General features: G+C 36.1%; 1 protein-coding gene across 5 annotated transcripts in view; it reads right to left on the bottom strand.

The window, feature by feature from the left end:
* The window catches only part of PRDM10 (PR/SET domain 10), a 130,098-nt gene extending 107,528 nt beyond the window's left edge, over positions 1-22,570 (bottom strand). For 3 of the 5 annotated variants that reach the window (XM_031960895.1, XM_031960894.1, XM_031960896.1), the window contains exon 1: positions 22,281-22,570. In XM_031960895.1, the coding sequence (XP_031816755.1) occupies positions 22,281-22,546 (266 nt within the window). In that variant the 5' untranslated portion in view covers positions 22,547-22,570. Of the gene's footprint in view, positions 1-21,487; positions 21,563-22,280 lie in introns of those variants that run through there. The other 2 variants (XM_031960897.1, XM_031960898.1) reach the window with 2 other exon arrangements.
* Positions 22,571-22,927: the final 357 nt, after the last annotated feature.

Here is a 22,927-nt window from a genome sequence, read left to right as displayed (position 1 = left end):
CAATCCCTATATTCATGTCCACCTGCATTTTTTATTTCCTTCACAAGCTAATTGTACAATATTTCAGAGTCTGATTCTTTTTGTACAGCAAAATAACAGTTGGGTCATGTATACTTATTGTGTATCTAATTTATATATTAATATATTTAATATCTACTGGTCATCCTGCCATCTGGGGGAGGGGGTGGGGGGTAAGAGGTGAAAAATTGGAACAAGAGGTTTGGCAATTGTTAATGCTGTAAAGTTACCCATGCATATATCCTGTAAATAAAAGGCTATTAAATAAAAAAAAAGAAATATTTGAGATAATCTTTTCCCATTCCATATCTAGTTGTTATTTTCATATTTGTATTTATTTCATTTGTGCAAAAGATTTCTACTTTTATATAATCAATGTAGGTTTATTTAATCTTTTATAATGCTCTAGATTATTTTAACATTCTACAAAATATTATTACATCATTTTATATAATATTCTTCCATAATTTCCCCCCATACCTAGAATATTTTCTTCACCTTACTTCTACTTCTTTTTCCTTGGTTTCTTTCAAGTTTCAACTAAAATGAAAGAATAAAGCATTTTTAAGCACTTGGCAATTATACAAACTGGGATATAAATTCTACTTTCTATAAGAAGTTTTTCCTGGTCCCAGTCAAATCTAGTGCCTTTTCTCTGAAAATGCCAATTTACCTAGTACCTATATAATGGTTTGCAGATCATCTCTCCCATTAAAATGTGAGCCCTATTGCACATTTTGCTATACTTATTTCCCACACTTAGCACAGTGCCTATATGTACTAGTTGCTTTAATAAATGCTTACTGAATTGACTGTCACAGCTAGCTATATATGTACTCCCTAAGACAGACCATTGCCTCATTGACATTTTCTAATGTCTTTGCAAATTCTCATCCATATTCATCTTCTTGATTTCTTCCTTCAACAAACTCATTTCAAATACTATCAATATAACACATTCCTTTTTGTGTTTTACCATAACTCTAAGTCATTCCGGAGGTTCTTACGTTTGGTCTATTCTCTTCCAGAGGTGTCAGTAACAAACTGAAATCTTTTACCTCATAGCACCTATTCATTTATATTAAATCATTTTTGGTTTTCTCAGTTCTTCAAATATCTTTTTTTTTCTCTATAGGTTTCTTTCCCTTCTCTCCTTTTCTTTGTTCCCATTCTTTTATTTTGGATCATTTGTCATTATTTTGAGCTGGTCCAAATAAGCTGGACTTAACTACATTAAAATACTGTAAATCTTGGAATATTATACATCAAAGAGCAAAATAACTATGGTTGTGAACAAAAATCATATGTAGCAAAGTTAAACATAATCTTGAAAGGGGGAAAAAATGGACATTCAAGGAACTGACAGACTTTCAGGATTTTAATGCAAAAAAAAAAAAAAAAAAGAAAGAAAAAGAAAACCTGACATAAAAGATCCAAGAGAAATAAAAGGTAAACAATAATACTAATTTCTTTTTTTTTTAATTTTCGATACTATTTTATTTTCCCAAATAACACTTAAAGATAATTTTCAACAATCATTTTTTGTAAAACTTTTAGTGTTCCAAATTTTTTGCCTTCCTCTTCCTTCTCTCCTCCCCACAACTGCAAGTAATCTGATATAAGTTAAATATGTGCAATTCTTTTAAACATATTTCCATATGTCATGTTTTATAAGAAAAATCATACCAAAAGGGAAAAACAACACATTAAAAAAAAAGCAAACAAATGAAAAAGTGAAAATACTGTTGTTTTGATCCATATTCAGTCTCCATAGTTTTCTCTCCGATACAGACTGCATTATCCATGCCAAGTATATTGGAATTACCTTTAATCATTGCATCATCAATACTAATTTCAAGGAACTCATTAAGAACAAATTGTTTATGTTTTATATGTGGAAATGTAAACTATACATCTAAGATTGTTATTAGTAGTTAAGTAATTTGAAAAAAAAGATTAGGATAAAGCAAAGTATGATTATGCTTCTAAAAAGCAAAACTATGTAGGAAGAGGTAAAAAGAGTGATTATGATATATGAATGAGATATGAGAGCAAGAACTGACAGAAAGGAACCAGATGGAGGAGGAGGGCTGGGAATCCTGGAATCTTACTTACATCAGGAATGGGTTAAAAGAAATACACACACACACACACACACACACACACACACACACACACATATATCTTCCATATTTATAAGGAAATAAAAGGGGAAAGGAAGATAAAAGTTTGTAGATCAATGTGTATGTGATAAAGAGAGAGAGAAAAGGTGGGAAGAAAGGATAAGGGAGGGATCTTAGGAGACTAGGTAGGTTAAGTAATAGCAAGGCAAGGTAAGGAGTAGAAATAAATAAATATATATATATAAATAAAATCAGGAATAGAATTTATTAGAAAAAAAAGGCAGTGATAACAATCATTGTTCTCAGATAAAGTCAAAATAGATTTAATAAAGAGAACAATAGGGAAACCATAAGCCACATTAATCTATATAGTCTTAGACTATTTAAAATAACTACATAGTATAAAGTTAGAATACTGCTATGATGTGGGAAATATTAAGTTGGTACATGTAAAAAAAAATGGAAAGACTTTATAAAGAATGACATTATCTAACTTCAGAGAAATGCATACAAATATGTATGTATACATGTGTATGAGTATAGATAAATATGTGTATATGTAAATACATATATTTATATTTATATGTGTATATATAAATGTACTTGTGCTTAATTCTAGCCTTCTTGAAGAAGGTGCAGAGGAAGAAAAGGGAAAAAAAGAATAAAGTAAAAAGTACAATACAGAACTAAAGAAAATCTACAAGGAAGCAAAGAAAAGATAGATAGCTCTGAATACAATGTGTAATATTTATTATGTAGGCTTCTTGAAATGGAAATTTATTGTCTCATATTTTGAAAAACCTCTTAATGTTCTTGTACATAGCAATTTTTTTCCATTTTCTATTTAAGTTTTAAATACACACAAAAATTTTTTTAAGTCTTCCATCTTTCAAAAAGAAAGTCTCAAAATTAATCTGCTAATCACCACTCTTTGGATTCAGCTATTCAACCAGAAACCACTTAACTGTTTTACTTCATGGTCCACATGTTGATGATCGCCCCATCTTATTTCCTTTGAAGGAAGGAAGATGCCACTATTTCTTTTTAAAATAACAAAAACAGAAACAGAAACAAAATCTTAAGCTCAGAGTTGACCCAAAGTACACAATTTGAGTCAAACCCAGGTCTTTCATGAACTTCTACAGTATTGCTAGCTTGTTTATACATTACTTTTCTTTCATCAGGAAGTCTGAAGGAGACAAACATAGGATAAAGATACTTGAGCAATTTAGAAGTTATTAAGGGAAAGTAATATGTTTTTACTAGGGGAAATTCTTCCTAAAGAATTAGTGTTTCTTAAAGAGTAAATAAAAAATAAAATAAAAAAATTTAGACTTTCAAAAGTCTTTTTTATAAATATCTCATCATAAAACATTTTGATTTTTCATCCTAATCATGGGCTTTGGAGGATATTTTGTATGAATAGGGAACTTTTAAGGAAAAAAGAAATAAAGGATAATAACAGAGTCCTGTAAAGATTAGTATAAATCAGTTTTATTTCATAGTTTTGTAAGAAAAAGCATAAGGGGCAGCTAGGTGGCAGAGTGGGTAGAGCACCAGTCCTGAAATCAAGAACATCTGAGTTCAAATTTGACCTCAGATACTTGCCACTTCCTAGCTGTGTGACCCAGGGCAAGTAACTTAACCCCAACTGCCTGGGGAGAGAGGGAGGGAAGGAGAAGGAGAAGGAGATTGTGTGAAGATGTTTGAAGAGGCAGAAAAGTGGTAAATGAACTTTACTGTTGTTTCTTGAACACAATTCAGGGCTACTAGAAACTAGAGGTGAAGGACTCGAGATAGATGAGCTAGATCTGAGTAATGAAAAATGACAAATATTTGTTTCCCCTGTGCTTATGAGAACTGAACAATTGTGTCTAAATTTTCTTTCCCTCTTTTTCTCCTTAATCTTTCTCCATTTCTTACCCAGGGCTCTAGAATGAACAATATTCTTACCAGATTTTCTATGCAAATTAGGGTTTGATGTCTGTCAACTAAAAGGGTTTTTCTACAGAGAATTTACCCCTTGGCCACACCCAGTCATACAAAGTTCCTGCTTTCACTTACTTTAAAAACAACAGATCCAAGACAAATTCTATTTGTTCTCTTCTACTCTCACCTTACCATCCATTACAATGAAAACTGCTTTTAAACTACAAAGTACAGATAAAAAGTACTCAACCATGATTTCACTTAATGATAATAAATAATCCTGTATCAATAAGAATATTGCAATATAGAAAATATTGATAATAAGAAATAATATTATTAATAAGAAATAAGAATAAGTAGATTATTAATATAATAATAAGAAGCATTAATATATATTAAGCAATAAGAAAAACTAGAAGACAGCTGGGTAGCATAGTGGACAAAGTATTGGACTTGGATTATTAGGAGTAGGTATTATTAGATATCTAGAGTGGATTTTAACTGAGATCAAGAAGATCCTGGGCAAGACATTTAACATAGCTCAAATTACTCAATCTTCCAGATTTCACAACAGTAATGATAGCAGTCTCTACCTCACAAAGCTTTTGTAGGATCAATTGCAATGACATGTAAAGTACTTTGCAAATTTTAAAAGCAGTATGTAAATGCTACCTACTACTGTTAAGATGATTTGTTTTTCATAGTATACAGTAACAAGAAAATTATGTGATAATCAACTGACAGGCTTGGCTCCTCTCAAAAATGCGGTAATCCAAGGCAATTCCAATAGACTCAGGCTGCAAAGTGTCATCTGCATCCAGGGAGAGAACTATGGAGACTGAAGCTTGATCAAAGGAGATAGTATTTTCACCTTTTGTTTGTTTTTTTCTTTCTTGTGGGGTTTTTTCTTTTGGTTCAATTTTTCTTGCACAACATGACAAATATGAAAATAAGTTTAAAAGAATTGCACATATTTAACCTATATCAGATTGCTTGCTATTGTGGAGACATTACTTATGTATCAATGCACCATACAATCTATTTATCATCCTTCAGGTGACTAACTGCTCCACCTTCTCCTTTTCCAGTAATACATGTATTTGATAATATTTTTAACACTCATTTTTTGCAAGCAATTAGTCTCTAGCAATATGCTACAGATGTTTTGACCCACCAAACATCTCTCCATTGTCCTCAGTATAAAGTCTATTGGAATCTCTTGAAAATTGCAGTATTCCATAATTCATAGCTACAGTTAGACATTTTAAGGGGGGAAGGAGGATTTTTCCAATTGCACCCTTTTAAGATATGGATTCTTCATGTAAACTACAATGTGTCATAAAGAAGCTTTAGGAAATAAGACAAATTCTGTAATTACAACACCACAAGCAAGTCCTAGACCAAAGTTCCACAGCCTCTCCCATATCTCCACAATAAGCCATCTTGTAAACATACTTTACTCTAGCCGCTCACATTTCTTGAACTATTTCAACTTGTCCCTGAACAATCTGAATATTAATGGAGATGAGGGGAAAGTGAGTCCTGCTTTCTAAGCTTCTTCAGTCAAATGAAGATAATACTTACCCTGCATATCTTAAAAGATTCTGAGGATCAAAAAAGATCCCCAAATGAAAGCCTCTTATAAATTGTAAAGGGCTATATAAATGCAAGGTGTTACAATCATTTCAGAGCACTAACTTTGTCATTTCCTTAGTTTTTTAGTAACAAGCAGTTAAGGTACTTCCTACAAGATTATAGTAATTTAATTAAACATTTATTAAGTGCCTACATGTGCAAAGCACTGGGGATACAAAAAAGGGGGGTAAGAAGAAGGCAAGCCCTGGCCTCAAGGAGTTGACCATCTAAATCTACCTTTGGAATATATAAAAAAAAGATTTTTCCACTTACTAATGAGGAATTTCTATAAATTAATCAACATTTTTTTTCATTTCCTTTTCAACCAAAGGAATTAATTTGTAAGCATAATCAATGACCTACTATAGATTATCTGGGATAATTCTGAAAAATTTGAATCCTTGGGACATTCTCTTTAGAATATGTTCCTATCTAAAAACAAAATATGGCTGGTGTTGGGGTCTCTACAATAAAAAGGAAAAACGCATTCAAGCACTCTGGCTGGTGTTTTTTTTTAATTGTCTTTTTTTTTTAAAGTAATTTTCAATAACATTCTATTTTTGAAATATATGTAAAGATAGTTTTCAACCTTCATTTTTGTAAGGAAAAAAAAGAGGAAAATTTAATTTTGAGGGAAAAAAGGGGGGGGGGGGAAGGAGGGGCCATAATCAGAAGAATCATCCCAGAGTCCATATCAATCAATAAACATTCATTAAGTATTTACTATGTTCCAGGCAAGCTACTAAAGGAGATACAAAAAGAGGCAAAGGACAGTTTTGCCATCAAAAAAGTTTACCACAATCTAATTGAGGAGAAACAACATGCAAATATATACAAAGGAAGCTATATTCAAGATAAGTGGGAAATAACTGAGATGGAAGGCACTGGAATTAAGAGGGGTTAGGAGTTAGTGGATTTTAGAAAAACATGGAAAGACCTGTATGAAATATTGAAGAGTGAAATGAGCAGAATCAAGACAATGTTGTATACATAGTAACAGCTATATTCTTTGAAGAGCAACAGGGTATAAATATTCAAATTAAGTACAAAGTACCTACAAGGAATATGCAATCCACTTCTCAAATTCTCCTCCAAAGAAACAGGTATGTATAGTAAAGGGGTGTGTGTGTGTGTGTGTGTGAGTGTGTGTGTGTGTGTGTAAAATGGTAGCCTCTAATTTGGAAGTTCATTAATTAAAATGTAACAAAAAAGTACATTAAGAAATACATTTAATTACATTAAGAAATAAAATAAAAATTTTAAAAGAGGGTTAGGGAAGATTTCCTATAGGAGGTGGGATTTTAGTTAGAACTTAAAGGAAGTCAGGGAGGTGAGCAATTGGAACAGAGAAGGAATGCTTCAGGCATGTGGGACTAATCAGAGATAGTGCACAAAGCAAAGATGAGCAGTGTTCTGTTTATGAATGCCACTGGATGGGCAGAGTTCAGAAAAAGGCAAAAGACAGTCCCTTTAAGGAGCTCACAATCTAAAGGGAGCCAATAAGCAAACAATGTACAAACAAGCCATACATAGGATAATAAGGAATAATTGAAAGGGAGGGCACTAGAATTAAGGAGGCTTGGGAAAATCAGATTTTAGTTGGGATTTGAAAGTAGTTAAGCCAGTAAGCAGAAATGGGGCAGGAAAACATTCCAGAGAAAAAGCTGGAGTCAAGAGGCAGGCGCCAAGTTTATAAAGCACTGAGGATGCTGGCATTCCTGGTTCTAAGAGTCTGTCCTGGGTCTTGAGGTATAAGACTGGAAAGATAGGAGAGTTAGGCTACCAAATGCTTTGGGTGCCTTTCATTGTGTATTTGACCCTGAAAGAAATAGGAACTCACTGGAATTTACTTAATAGGGAGGGTGATACAATTGGATTTGCATTTTAGGAAAATCACTTTTGTGGCCAAAGGACAGATGAGAATATGGACTTGAGGCTGAAGGCCCCCCAACAAGCCACTGTAGGAATGGGCCCGAGGTGATAAGGGACAACAACACCAGAGTGGTGGGGCTCCCAGGAGGGAGGTGAAGTTGAGGGTTTGGGGACAGCCTGGATGAAGGGGAAAGAGAAAGCACAACTCCCAGGTTAGCAACCTGAGGGGGGGGGAGGGGGGAGTAGGGGGGGAAGGGGGGGACAGCATCACGTGGCCAGCATCACGTGGCCTTCTAATAGGGGAAGAGAGTTTATGTCTTTTCTCCAGAATTTCAGGTGGATTGGAAGCTCCTTACCTGGCTGTGGGCAGAGCACGTGACATGGGTAACCGTGAAGGATAATACCCAGGTTCTTTCCTCCTCATGGGGTGGCTCTGATTCTGGTTCTGAGCCTGGACCTGAGCCAGGTCCTTTGTGGAGCAAGGAATTCTATTACTTGAGCACAGCCATCATGCTTGAGACAATGGACTGAGGGGCAGGAGGGTGGTGAGGGAATGGTACCCTACTGCACTGCTTCCCTTCAGGGAACGGTTTATTCCCATGTGGATCCCCTTTCTCCTCTCTCTGATCTCTGCTTCTTTTTAAAAGAAAAGCCGAGATGTGGCTCAGGCATGTGAACCAGTCCGGAACTTGAGACTGGGCCAGAAAAACGGCCTCATAGTGCAATGAGTACCTTATAATTTGTCAAGGAGCCACAAAAGGGAATGAGGGACTGCTCCTAGGAAAAGATTAGAAAATTGACTAGATTGCTGAGTAAAGCAAGCAGAACTAGGAAAACATTGTACACAGCAATAGGAGGATTGGATGATGATCAACTATGACAGACTTGGTTCTTCTCAGCATTTCAGTGATTCAAAAACAATCCCAATAAACTTTGAATGAAAAATGCCATCCACATTCAGGAGAATTATGAACCAAATGTAGCTCAACACATAGTATTTTCACCCTTCTTTTCTATTTTTTTTCTCTCGTTTTTTCCTTTAGTTCTGATTAGAAATCACTGATCTGAGATTTCAAACTCAACCATATAAAAATTATTTTAGATGTGTATATGCATATACATATATGTTTTTATGTATGTGTTGTATAGTATGTATATTTGTGTCTGTGTGAATTGGGATAAAGACATACATACACACACATACACATGCGAGTGAGTACACATATATCCATACTTAACTGCAGCCTGCTTGGGGGAGGTTGGGGCAGGGAAGGAAAGGAGAAAAAAAGAATGAAGTACAAAGTTCACAGCAGAGGACAAAAGAAAACTCGCAAAGAAGCAAAGAAAAGATTATGACAGTTATGATTACAATATCTTTTATTATATAATGCTTTCTTGAAATGAAAATTTATGATTACATTTTTGAAACCTTCATGTTCTGCTGGGTACATGACAATGTTTTCAGTTTTCATTCTTATTCTACTTTGTTTTCTTCTTATTTTTGTAATCAAGTTTTAAACAAATAAACATTTTTTTAAAAAGTTGACAGGGATTTAAGAGTTCAATCTGTGACCATATGATTCAATTCAACAAACATTTAGTAAATTTTTACTATATGCAAAGCACAATATTAGGTCCTAGGGTGTGAGGAGAGGGGGAGAACTAAATATAGATTAAGATCAGATCCCTTCCCTTATGGAGAATCACTGTCTAAATGTTTCAAAATGCCATTTAGAACTCCAAGCCTCACCAAAGTTGTTTCAAAGTAGTTCTGCTCCTCAGTTTTCACAATCATAAAATGATGAAAATAACATATGTATACACTACGTAGCTCTCAGGGTTGTTGAGGAAATATTTTATCAACATTAAAATACTAAAATAAAAATGCAACAACCAGATTTAAATTGCATGTTCTGCAGAGAATTAGCAGTGTTCTATTAATCAAGAGATTCTAGGTTACTGGCTGTGTAACCAAAGGCAGTCAACTTTACCACCATGAGCTGTTTGTTTCCTTATCTATAAAAGGGGAAATACCAATACTTAATACCTGCTTCATAGGACTTGTTAAAAGAGGTTCAAATAATATAATGCGTGTGTGTATATATGGTTGTATCAACAAGACAGCTGATCAGTGCACATGACCTAATCTGTGACTTATCTGAGGTACTTGGCAAGGCTCTATAGAGCTGTTTATTGATGAATAAATAGGATTAGACAGAAATGAGCCCCAAGGTCCAAACAGCCCAGACACTGTAGTCTAATTAAGCAAAGCTAGATCTAACCTTCATCCTTCTGACTCTGAAGCATGCTTCTTCAAAGATATAGCCAATCTCCAGTTTATTCCCCCTTCTCCAATCCATTGTTCACTCAGCTGTCACAATAGATATCCCTAAAAGCACAGGTCTGACCATGTCAAGTCCCTTGCATTAAAAACTACATTGGTTCTCTATTCTCTCTAGGATAAAATAAAACTCCTTTTGTTGTTACTCAAGTGTGTCAGGCTTTTTCTGACATTTTGAACTTTTCCTGGCAGAAATATTGGAGTAGTTTGCCATTTCCTTCTCCAGCTCATTTTATAGATGAAGAACTAAGGCAAACAGGGTTAAGTGACTGGCCCAGGATCACACAGGTTGAGGTTACATTTGAATTCAAAAAGATGAACCCGATTCTAAGCCTAGTGCTCTATGCTCTATCCATTGTGCCACATAGCTGTTACACAAACTCCTAAGTTTAGCATTTAAAGTCAGACTTCATCCTTTGTTTCCATACTGATTTCATTTGACCCCCATGTACTTTAGAATCCACCCAAACTAGTCTATTTCTGCTTCCCCACATATATTCCATCTCCCAAACTCCATGCTTTTACATTGGTTTTTCCCTATGCCTGTTAAGCTCTCCCTTCTCAAATGTCGAATCTTAAAAACTCACCTCAATGCATTTATATACAAAAGCAATTTGGATTAAAAGCTATTGATAGTAACTTCATCTCCTGGTTTAATATTGTGTAAGGTACCATAGGGGAATAAGATTTGTGATTGGAGATTTTTTCTTGTTGCTGAGGTAATTGGGGTTAAGTGACTTGCTCAGGGTCACACAACTAGAAAATATTAAGTGTCTGAAAACCAGATTTCAACTCAGGTCCTCCTGACTTCAGGGCTAATGCTCTATCCACTGCATCATCTAGTTGCTCTTCTTCTCAAAGGAATCTTTTGGCAGCTTATCGTTGTTGACTCTGACACCCCATTTGGGGTTTTCCTGGCAAGTGGCTTGCCATTTCCTTTTCCAGCTCATTTTACAGATGAAGAACTGAGGCAGGGTCACACAGCTAGTAAGTGTCAGGGATCAGATTTGAACTCAGGAAGTCTTTGTTGACTTCAGGCCCAGCACTCTATCCACTGTGCCACCTAGCTGCCCCCTAAAGGAGCTACAAGATGACAATAAATTTACCATACTAAGGATCATGGACTCAGGTACTAAAACAATCCATGAGCTACTAATCTTCTGCAGACCTCTATAAAAAGCCTTAAGGTGCTATGGATATAGTTTATGTTATAACTTACATCTATAAGTCATATAAGCTCAATTGTACTATTTGCTGCTAAGAACTTAAGTGACATAATCTCAAACTGCTTCCAGAACAACTTAAGTGACATAATCTCAACTAATAAATTGCTTCCCGAAAAAGTATAAGTATGTTTTGAACTTTTATAACAGCCAAAATTCTCTTAAAGGGGTAAATAATTCTGGAGAACAATTTTCACAAATCTAATCTTCATTTTGATATAAAAGGAAGCATTGCTGAATATCTGTGTCAGTTCATCTAAACTCGTGAAAATATTCCCAGTTTTTGTTCAAATGGTTTAAAACATGATTAAAGGATAAACTGAGAATCTATTTGCAAGTTCATTTAATCTCTATTTCTTCATCCCTTCCCTTAAAGTTAAAAAAAAAAAAACAAAAAAAACTTATGTTTTAATCATGCCGAATACGTAGAAAATAGAATGGTGCCATCAATTTTTGGTCATTTCATATATATATGTATGTATGTATGTTTGTATGGCAACTGCCTAATTAAAAAATATCCATTTCTAAAACTTAAACTGACTTATTTGTAAATTTAGTTGAGGAGCAACAACCCTCCGGGCAAAAAAAAAAAAAAAAAAAAAAAAATGCATCTCTCAACATCTTTTTTTTAAAAGTATTATCAAATCTCTAATTTCCTACATATTGAACACTGCAGATTTATTACCAAATAATTTTTTAAAACAGGAAAAGCAAAAGTCAAGTATAAGATCTTTCAACAAATAATCTGTGGCTTTTAGTTTGGCAAAACCGTTTCTTTGCTTACAATAATGGGGGTAGAAGGAAAGAAATACATACATCCCCAAAAGGAGGTAAGCTAAACCTGGGCATTGATTAATGAAATCCAATGAATCTAGGAGAGTCACAAATTATAATGAGGTAATTATAGGAAATACATTCACAATAAGAGGGATAAAATACCAGGAAGTAGGTTTACAGGAATTGATTTAAAGGAGCACCTTTAGGAAATATATTGGAATACTTTATATCTACTAAGCATTTAACAGGAAAAGGGATCTCAATGCGTGTTCTAAGTATTAACTTTGCATATAAATGCATACCTCATACTTAAAATCTTGAAACTATATCATTATATTCCCTTCAAGTATGCAAAATCTTAACCCATCCATGATTGTTCATCCTATGTGAAGCTTTTCCATTTTCTTTGATAAATAAGCAAGTCAATCAAACAAGCTAGAAGAGCTTCCTTGGTCTCTTGACATAAGTGGAGCATATAGGTTATTCATAAGTTATCCCTCTCACCATATAAGCACAGCCTATCATTTTCCCCTCATACATTTCTCCACTCTGGGAGTTTTCTTTCATAATTCCTTGTTTGTGTTACAGCCAGATAATAACCAGAATGCAGATCTCCACTGTTCAGAGACTAGAGTTTCATGACTCATAGCCATATGCTGAATAAAGGTGTATTCCTCTCTGTGAGGAAATCCAGTCCAAAGTCCAAAACAAAGAAAAAGATTGTTGCTTATATCGTGAGTCCTCCAGATGCCCTTGTTTACAAATGAATTGTGTTGGCAGCATCAAACACAGAAATACTGTAAAGCTTCTGAAATGAGATCCATCACCATTCAAAAGGGTATGGTCTACCCATCCACACAAAAAAAGTTATGAGGCTGAAGAATGGCTATTGTGCAAACTATGATTTGCATGTAAATGAAAATCATAAAGCCTATATAAATGTGTATATAATCAGCAAACGTTTAAAAGCACTTTTCTTTTTAATGCCAGTATTCCAACAGTGTTATATACCGTAAGATGAGAAAAAAAGCACATATACATGAAAATGTCATGTGACATTTAGCTTATGTCAAATTTATCACACATTTTTAATCTTTTGTGGTCTAACCCTAAGATTTCTCATTTCCTATTCAAAAAAAAAAAAGATTCCTTATTGAGAAAGTACTAGAAATTTTATATACTTCTAGGGTTTTTTTTTATTATTTTAATAGTATTCTATTTTTTCAAATATATGCAAAGATACTTTTCAACATTCACCTTTGCAAAACATCGTGTTGGTCCAAATGTCTCTCTCCTCTCTCCTCCCTAAGACTGCAAACGATTCAATATAGGTTAAATATGTGCAATTTTTCTAAACATATTTACATACTAGGTCATACTAGAAAAATCAGATCAAAAGGAAAAAAAAAAAAACACAAAAAAATGGGAAAAAAGCCAGCACACACCACAAAAAGGCAAAAATATTCCACCCCAGTTGATCATCACAATCTTACTGTTGCTGTCTACAATGTTCTCTTGATTCTACTCATTTCACTTAGCATTAGTTCATGTCAGTCTTTCCAGGTTTTTTCAGAAATGATCCTGCTCATAATTTCTTATACAATAATATTTCTTAATTCATATACCATAACTTAAGTCATCTCCCAAATGAGGGGCATTCTCACTCCACTTCATTTCTTGCCACTACAAAAAGAGCTTCTACAAACACTTTTGCACTTCTAGTTCTTTTCCCCTTTTTTATACTCTCTTTAGGATACAAACCCAGCAGACACACTCCTGAATCAGAGTATGCAATTTTATAGAAGTTTAGGCATAATTCTAAATTGTTCTCTGGAATGGGTTGATCATTCACCACTGCACCAATAATTCATATCATTGTCTCCCAGTTTTCCCCAATGCCCTCCAATATTTCAGCATCTTTTCCTATTATCTCAACCAATCAAAGATGAGTGTTGTGGTACCTCAGCGTTGTCTTAATTTGCATTTCTCTAGTCAATAGTGATTTAGAGCATTTGTTTATTAGAATTGGCTTTATTTTCTTCATCTGAAAATTGTTCATGTCCTTTGTCCATTTATCAATAGGGAAATGGCTTGTATTCTAATAAATTTGAATCTTTACATATTTTAGAAATGAGGCCTTTATCAGAAACAAATTTTTCGCAGATGTTTCTCTTCTAATCTTGGCTGCATTGGGGTTTTTCAATTTTTTCTAATTTAATGTAATCTAAATTATCCATTTCACATTTCATGACGTTCCCTAGTTGTTCTTTGGCCATAAATTCTTCCTTACTCCACAGTTCTGAGAAGTAGTCTATCCATTTATCTCCTAATTTGCTTATAGTATCACCCTTTAAGCCTAAATCATGAATCCATTGTGACCTTTTCTAAGTGTGAGGCATTAGATATTGGTCAATGCCTAGTTTCTGCCATACTATTTTCCAGGTTTCCTGGCAATTTTTGTCAAATAGTTATTATCCCAGAAGCTAGAATGTTCAGGTTTATCAAACACTATATTATAGTAATTGACTATTATGTCTTGTGAATGCAACCCTATTCCACTGATCTACTGCTCTATTTCTTAGCTAGTACCAAATGGTTTTTGATGATCACTGCTTTATAATGTAGAAACTTTGTATATTTCACAATAATTCAATGTATTTATTGGAATTTTTATCTATAATATTTAACTGTCTAAACGACAGAATAATGGGACGTGAGGAATTATTAAGCATTCATAAATAAAATCCTAGTGTCACATGACTAGTGGGGAAACAGGGACATGAATCTAAGTCTTGTTAAGTCTCAACTCCAATGCTCATAAACTTTTATCAATTTTCCTTGTCATACCATTCTACCATGCCAGTTTTTCCATATTCAAATGTTTCTTATACAAACATCTGAATATGGAAAAAGTGGTATAGTGAAATGGAATGAGATAAGGAAAAGTAAGGAGCCTTACTTTTCTTTTTAGGGAAAATGATAATACTATATCACTACCTCCTTTCCAAAGGTGTTATGAGAAAAATACTTTGTAAATAGTAAAGTGCTATCTTAAAAAGTGATCAGCTATTTTCTCCCTATTGTAGAAACATTAATTAGAACATAGGCAGTTATTCAGACACTTATCTGTGAGCAAATGTTAATACTAGGTACTTTTCTAGGTAACTGCTATTCATGTTAAAATTGTTTTTTAAATCCTTAGATAATTTTTTTATATAAGCAAGTATTATAACAATTCATCATTGTCCTATCAATAGCACCAGTTATGTACATTAGAGTGTGTATGTATTATATATATAAAGCACATATGTATTATGTATACTTCAAGGTCATTTTTTAATATCTTCTCTCACCTCCCAAATCCAGTCAGTTGCCAAATTCTATTAAATCCATTTTAGGAAAAAAAATTTTTTTGTAAATTCCTTCTACAGCCATCACTCTAATGTTTAGCCTTCATTATCACTCGCTTGAACTAATGAATATGTACCTATTGTATGTAAGATTCTGTTGGGGAAAATAGGAATCTAAATAAAATATCAGTTCCTGCCTTTTGGTTAAGATAAAATATGTACACTAAAAACACTATTACCAATAACACAAAACAACATCATATAACAGCATAGACAACTTCAGAAAGGGATATTTATAAGTAGGGCAGTCAGGAAGAATCAAAGAAAAAAGAGTGTTCTTATAAAGATGGAGAGAAGGGATGGAAGAATAATGGGAAGATTATAGGAGGAAAAAGAATGTAATTGAAATCACTGAAAAGGGAAAAAAAAGCATTTTCAGGGATAGTGACACTTGTTGACACTCTGTTTTCAAAGTTGACACTTTGAAATAAAGGTTACCATATAGAAATAGGTGATCAGACTACATAGGTAGATTGGTCTCAAAATGGATGTCAGACACTCTTGAGGTACCACTTCACACCTCTCAAATTGGCTAAGATGACAGGAAATGATTATGGGGATTTGGGAAAATTGGGGCACTAATATCACTGTCAGTGAATGTTGTCAACTGATCCAACCATTCTGGAGAGCAATTTAGGAACTATACCCAAAGAGGTATCAAATACTGCATACCCTCTGATCCAGCACTGTCTCTATTGGGTCTATATCCCAAAGAGATTAAAGAGGGAAAGGGACCCATATGTGCAAAACGTTTGTAGCAGCTCTTTTTGTAGTGGCAAGAAACTGGAAACTGAATGGATGCCCATCAGTTGGAGAATGGCTGAATAAATCATGGTATATGAATGTTATGGAACATTATTTTTCTATTAATAAAATGACCAGGCTGGTTTCAAAAAAGCCTGTAAAGACTTAATATGGCAGCCCTTTTTGTAGTGGCTAGAAACTGGAAACTGAATGGATGTCCATCAGTTGGAGAATGGCTGAATAAATTGTGGTATATGAAAATTATGGAATATTACTGTTCTGTAAGAAATGACCAACAGGATGATTTCAGAAAGGCCTGGAGGAGACTTACGAACTGATGCTAAGTGAAATGAGCAGGACCAGGAGATCATTATATCTTCAACAACAATACTAGATGATGACCAGTCCTGATAGATCAGGCCATCCTCAACAGAGATCAACCAAATCATTTCTAATGGAGCAGTAATGAACTGAACTAACTATACCCAGAAAAAGAACTCTGGGAGATGACTAAAAACCATTACATTGAATTCCCAGTCCCTATATTTATGCACCCACCATCTTTGATTTCCTTCACAAGCTAATTGTACAATAATTCAGAGTCTGATTCTTTTTGTACAGCAAAATAATTTTTGGTCATGTATACTTTTGTATCTAAGTTATATTTTAATATATTTAACATCTACTGGTCATCCTGCCATTTAGGGAGGGGGGGGGTAAGAGGTGAAAAATTGGAACAAGAGGTTTGGCAATTGTTAATGCTGTAAAGTTACCCATGTATATATCCTGTAAATTAAAGGCTATTAAATAAAAAAAAAAAAAGACTTAATATGAACTGATGCTAAATGAAGTTAGAAGAACCAACAGAACAATGTAACAGCAACAAGATTATGTGATCATAAACTGGGATGAACTTGGCTCTTTTCAACAATGAGGATGATTCAAGGCAATTCCAATAGACCTGTGAGTAAAAGTGTCATCTGCATCCAGAAAGAGGACATAGAGACCAAATGTGGATCAAAGCATAGTATGTACACCTTGTATTCTTTTTTCTTTTTTAGATAAGATTTTTCTCGAATAGCATGACAACTATGCTAATATGTTTAAAAGAACTGCTGTCTATAGAAGGGAGAGGAGGAGGCAGGGAGAAAAATTTGGAACACAAAAGGTTTTACAAAGGTTAATTTTGAAAACTATTTTTGCCCATACTTGGAAAAAAAAATTTTTTTAATGGATGTCAGACTAAGAAATACAGTTTTATTAAAAAAAAAAAAATGGGTGAATTTTAAGCAGGTTTAAGTGGTGTGACTAAAATAATTTTTTAAAAATTAACCTAGTAACATTGTTATATATAAAAATGGAATGAAAAGGGAGGGCCAGGAGACCAAGTTGAGACAGAATGCTATTGGAAAAGTTCAGGTCTTAGCAGTTAAAATTGAAAAAACAAAAGAAACACTAAGGATTCTACCTACCATAATCTGGTGATTGTCTATAATGATAATGAATCTGAAAGGAAAGCATCAAAGATGACTAAGAGTTGGGGATATTTAGATTACCAAAAACAAACAAACAAAAAAAAAACCTTGAAGAGAGCTGAATGGCTCTCTTTCAAGTATTTAAAAATAGGGTTAAGATTTGTTTTGGTTGGCTCTAGTGGACATAGGATAGCTAAGTGGTACAGTGAATGGAAGGTCAGCCTTGGAACCAGAAGGATCTGAGTTCAAATTTCACCTCACACAGATACTGTGTGACCCTGAGAAAATCACACAATCCTGTTTGCCTCAGTTTAATCATCTACAATGAGTTGGAGAAGGAAATGGCAAATCACTCCAGTATCTTCAATAGCTGATGACTGAACAACTGTAAATGGCTGACTGAATAAGTTACAAAGGATATAACACAGAGCAATGGAAAGAAATTTCAAAGAAAAATTTAGGTAATGGGTTCCTTCTCAATACATCTTCAAGGAAAGATTTGTCAATAAATTCAACAAGAATTTATTAAGTGCTATGCACCAGGGATCAAGTTAAGCACTATAGAGACAAAGGCAAAAATAGGCCTTGCCCCTCAAAGATCTGACAATTTAGGAGAAAACATGCCAACAGGTAAAAACAAGATCTATAGAAGATAAATTTGAAATAATCTTAGAAGGCACTAAAATTAAGTACTATAACAGTGAAAAGTGAAATTCCAGATGAGACAAAGAAGGAAGAATTCCAGGCATGAGGGAAAGGAAGCAAAAATGCAGTTGATATAAATGGAATGTCTTGTAAAGAGTGAATATGACTGAATAGATATGGAGCTAGCTTATAAAAGACTTTAAAAAACAGGATTTTATATTTTATATTTTTTATATTTGATCCTGGTACAACAGGGAAGCACTGGTTTAATTGGTCTTGAATGGTCTTGAATCAGGGAAGCCAACCAAAAGGTTACTGGTATTCAGGAATGGATCAATGAGAGTCTACCGTAGGATGGCAGAAATGTAAATGTTGCAAAAGTATAATCAACAGGACTTAATAGACTGGATATTGGTTGGACTGGACTACTTTTCAGTTATAAGGTACAAATTTTTGTTCAGGTACAGATTGGATTAGATAATCTCTGAGGTCCCTTTCAAATCAAATTTTGTCATTTTGTGAGAATGGTGAGACCCTTAATAGAAATAAACTTAAGAATAATTAGTTTGGGAAAGGAGGAAATTCTGAATTAGTGCCATTAATACCAAGTCCTATTAAATAAAGATTTGATATCAAAGCTTTATTATTTCCTTGACTGCTTCTTAAATAGAGATCATATACTTATTCACCAGACAACTATATTATTTCCCTAGGGAAAACTATCAATATCAATAATGTCTCCTGAAAAAAGCTAACAACAGACCCTCAATAAATTAGGTGTCTTTATCAGAGGAAATCAGAAATACTAAGATTACTTAAATTGGAATAGGCTGGGCTTGTACATAACATTTTTAATCACTAGCACAATTCAACCATCACAATCACAATACTGACAGCTTTCAATTCAATTCAACATTTATTAAATGCCTTTAATAAGACAATGGTTACAATGACAAAAAAATAAGTTATTTCTTGGCAGTGCTTACAATCTAATACAAATAAAGTTAGTTTACTTTCAATTGAGAGTAAAAAGATGATTTCATGAAGAAAATGGCGTGTGAATCTGGTCCTTAAAGGAACAGAAAAAATCTGAAGCAACAGATAAAATACAGAAAGCATGACGGACAGTCTGCACTAATACAGAGAAGCAGAAAAATGCAGGATCATAGTGAGAAATAGCTAATAGGTCTTTCTGGCTAAAAGTACAGTTCATAAAGGATAGCAAATGCAAAATTGGCTTAGAAAGGTAAATTGAAACCAGATAATAAAAGTTAGTCACTTTCGATTAAATTATAAACTCTCTGAGGATAGAAAAAAAGTTTTAATCCAGTAACTCGCAATGTTTTAGAAGTTTTATCGCTCAAATTTCTTTTGAATGTTTGACACGCACAACCCCATCTACATTTCCACTAACAATAATATTTTTAATTGAAGCTTTTTATTTTCAAAATCTGTTGTTAAATCGAACTAAAACTCACTGTGCTTTAAAAAAATTTTTTGTCTTTCATGACACTCTTAGCAATAGAGTATCTCTTGGTTTTACAAATCAATGTTGTATGAAATTGACATTGAACAAAGAACACACCAGGAAAAGTTAAATGATAATTAAGGAGGCTGAGATACAGTGTCAGTCAATTAAAAAATAAAAAGCATTTCTTTACTGATCTATCAATCAGTTTGGTCTCCATTTTTAAAAAATTGGATAACATCTTTGGTTCTTTAAAAATAGGAACTACACATATTCTATAATACTGGTATAATTATTAAATTCCCAGGTACCTTTCAGTGCCTCAATGAATATTAAATATTAATTGATTTAAAACCAGTTAAGTCTAAATGAAAAGTGGATAAAAAAGCCTATGGAATATATCACTAGCACACTAATAAAAATTTTTTAACCCACAAGATTAGAGAAACATGAACTTTAAGGTCTCTGTAAATATAAAGGATGTTAAAAGTTTACATAGTATTTTGCTCCAAGGCAGCTGGGTAGTACAGTGAATAATAGCCTAGCTGAAAAAGGAATCAGGATGACTTTAATTTAGATCTCTCTAGTTCAGTTCATTTCTCTGGAAAATAGGGATGATAATAGCACCTACCTCCCAGAATTATTGTAAGGATAAAAACATATTTGAAAATGCTTTGCCTTAAAATACTATTATGTAAAAAGTAAGCAAATATTAATCTCATCTGACAGCTTCAGTATTAAGCTTAGAATTGTTAAGTGAGTTGCTCAAGGCCATACAGCCAGGGAATGTTAAGATTTGTATCTTTATACAATAAACACTTTACCAAAGATTTTGTCCATTTCGATATTTATTAACACCTTAAGGAACAGAGTGCACCATGGGGGGCACTAGGAGAGAGTAAATATTTAAACAGCATCATTACAATTCATGGATCTTTTCAATATGCCTGGTACCAATATTAAATTAACTCAATTCACTGAACACTTATTAAAGTAGCCAGATAACCAGATGCCCTAGGAAATACAAAACCCAACAATTGTGAATCTAAACATCTCATTAGATACATAAGACATAAACACGTGAAAAGACCTAAACAACAGTTCAAGACAAAGGCAGACAAGATGACACGAAAATTATAAAATTAAATATAAAATGATTTAGGTAAATTTAGGTTTAGGTTTAAAGATAGATTTAGATAAAATAATGTAGATCTTAAAAGGCCACAGGAGACCAGGAGAAAAAGATATTAAATCAAACTGAGGTAACAAGGAAAGAGGACTTCAATGAGATTACGGGGGATGTGGCTCTTCCGAGATGTATGACAGATAAATTAGACACTAAAATTCCAGGATATACAGTGTGTCTACACTGGCACTCGTGATGCCTGTAAGATTAATGAAAACGCAAACTGCCCCCAAATCCCACCATCATTCCCACCACACAGCAGAGCCCTCAAGGTCTCAAGAGCGGCGTCCATTCTATTTGCTTTGTCCAGTACTCGGTACGAGGCCATAGAGCCGGAGATGTTTCCTTCACTGTCCTGTCCGCCTAGACAGGCACACACATTTCGGAAGGAGAGAACCCATCCTTTACACGAGCAATAATTCATCAAGGACACACTGCGTTTGAGGGCCCCGGGCTCGCAGCTTTGCCCTTTGCACTGTGGGGAATTCAATAGCCTAAGAAACTTGGCCTCCAGCAACACCATCCCTCCCACGGCCGCGTTCCACCCCACGCCACACACCGCCTCAACCCCACCCACCCCCTCCGGACCCCCCCCCTCCTCGGAAACAACCGCTACCTACAACGCTAAGGGCTATCCTAACCTCCGGCAGAGCAACCGCTACCGGCCCTCGCGAAGCCAGACCGTTAGGGCACGGCAGCAAGCGGCCGAAGGGAGGCCAAAATGGGAGAGCCGCCTCCACCCAACTGACTGCCCGGCGAGCGAAGCCCTCCCGGCCCCGCCACGGCGGGCGGGCGGGAGCGAGAGGCCAGGCCTCCCGCCCCCCACACCGCCCCCGTCTCCCCAGGTCTAGCCACACTGAGGAAGAACGGAACGGAGCCGAGCGGCCCGAGCCGCCGCCGGCAGAGCTCCACCGCGCACCCGCCCAACCGCCACAGCTCCGTCGGGGCCGGGCGCTCAACCGCCGTCCCGGCCCAACCAATGCGGGGCAGGGGGAGGAGAGGTGCGCGCGGCTGGAGGAACGAGCCTGGGACTCGGTGGTCGCCGAAGGGAAGGGTGTGATTCAGCAGAACGACGGGCGAAGGGGCGCCGCAGGCCCCAGCTGAGCGGCGCCCCGGGGCTGGGATCCTGCGGGGATCCTAGCCCCTTTCCCCCTAGAAGGTGCAGTTGGTTTGACCCCCCACCCCGAGTGAGGTGCCTTGTCCCAGCCCCGGCTGGACTGTACCATCGGGCGGTGCCGCCGGGATTTCTCCCCCCCTACTATTAATCCCCCCCCCACCCGGGTCCGCGGTCGGTTGGCCCCGGCCGGGCTATGAGACGCGGAACGAGCTCGGCGCCATTTTGGGTGGGACTAAGCGGAGGCTAAACACCCTCCCTGGCCACAGGGTGCTCTGAGTCCCGAGTTAGCCCGTTCCCTTGGTCCCCTGGGTACTTACACGATGTGGGGTGAGGGGAGCCAACTAGCCGGTGGGTCCCCGATCCGTTCTCCCCAGGGGTGATGGAAATCAAACCCCCCCGCCGCCTCCAGGTGGTTCTTCCCGCCGCAGAGTGGGAGCTGCAGACCGGGCGGGGGCTCATTAGCATACTCTGCCTGGCAACCTGGGATAGGTGTTATGTGATTGGCTGAACTGTGCAAACCCTCAGCAGGGCCTTGAGACGGGTACTCTTGGGCCAAACAGATAGACCCGGATTTAACAGTCATAGTGAAGTTCCTAAAATACCTAATTTCAATGAGCGGAGAAACCCAAATGAACAGTCATAGAGCAGCCCAATGACCAAAGGCTTCTTTATTCTGGGCTCTGCGGTTAATGGAAGAGCCAATCGAGGACCGAGTTGGTGGTGGTGGAAGGCTTCGTTTGCCCCTGAAGCCAATCAGTGAACGTCTGTCTTCGGTGGGCGGGGCGGGGTTTCCTATGCTTGAGAGGTCGCCTTTCAGAAAATTCAGCTTCTCGGCAAGCGCTGGAGTCTTCTGTGCTCGCGATCTGGGGCCGGGGCCGCCCTCGGAGAAAACGGTGAAAGAAGGGGTTTACCTTCGCCCCACCCCCATTCCCAAGGCTCCGCCATCTCCATTGGACGTTGCGCT

The sequence above is a fragment of the Sarcophilus harrisii genome, chromosome 3 (genome assembly GCF_902635505.1).
Source record: "Sarcophilus harrisii chromosome 3, mSarHar1.11, whole genome shotgun sequence".
Taxonomy (NCBI): Eukaryota; Metazoa; Chordata; class Mammalia; order Dasyuromorphia; family Dasyuridae; genus Sarcophilus; species Sarcophilus harrisii.
The sequence above is the reverse complement of the archived record's forward strand: the minus strand, read 5'-3'. Positions and strand labels throughout refer to the sequence as shown.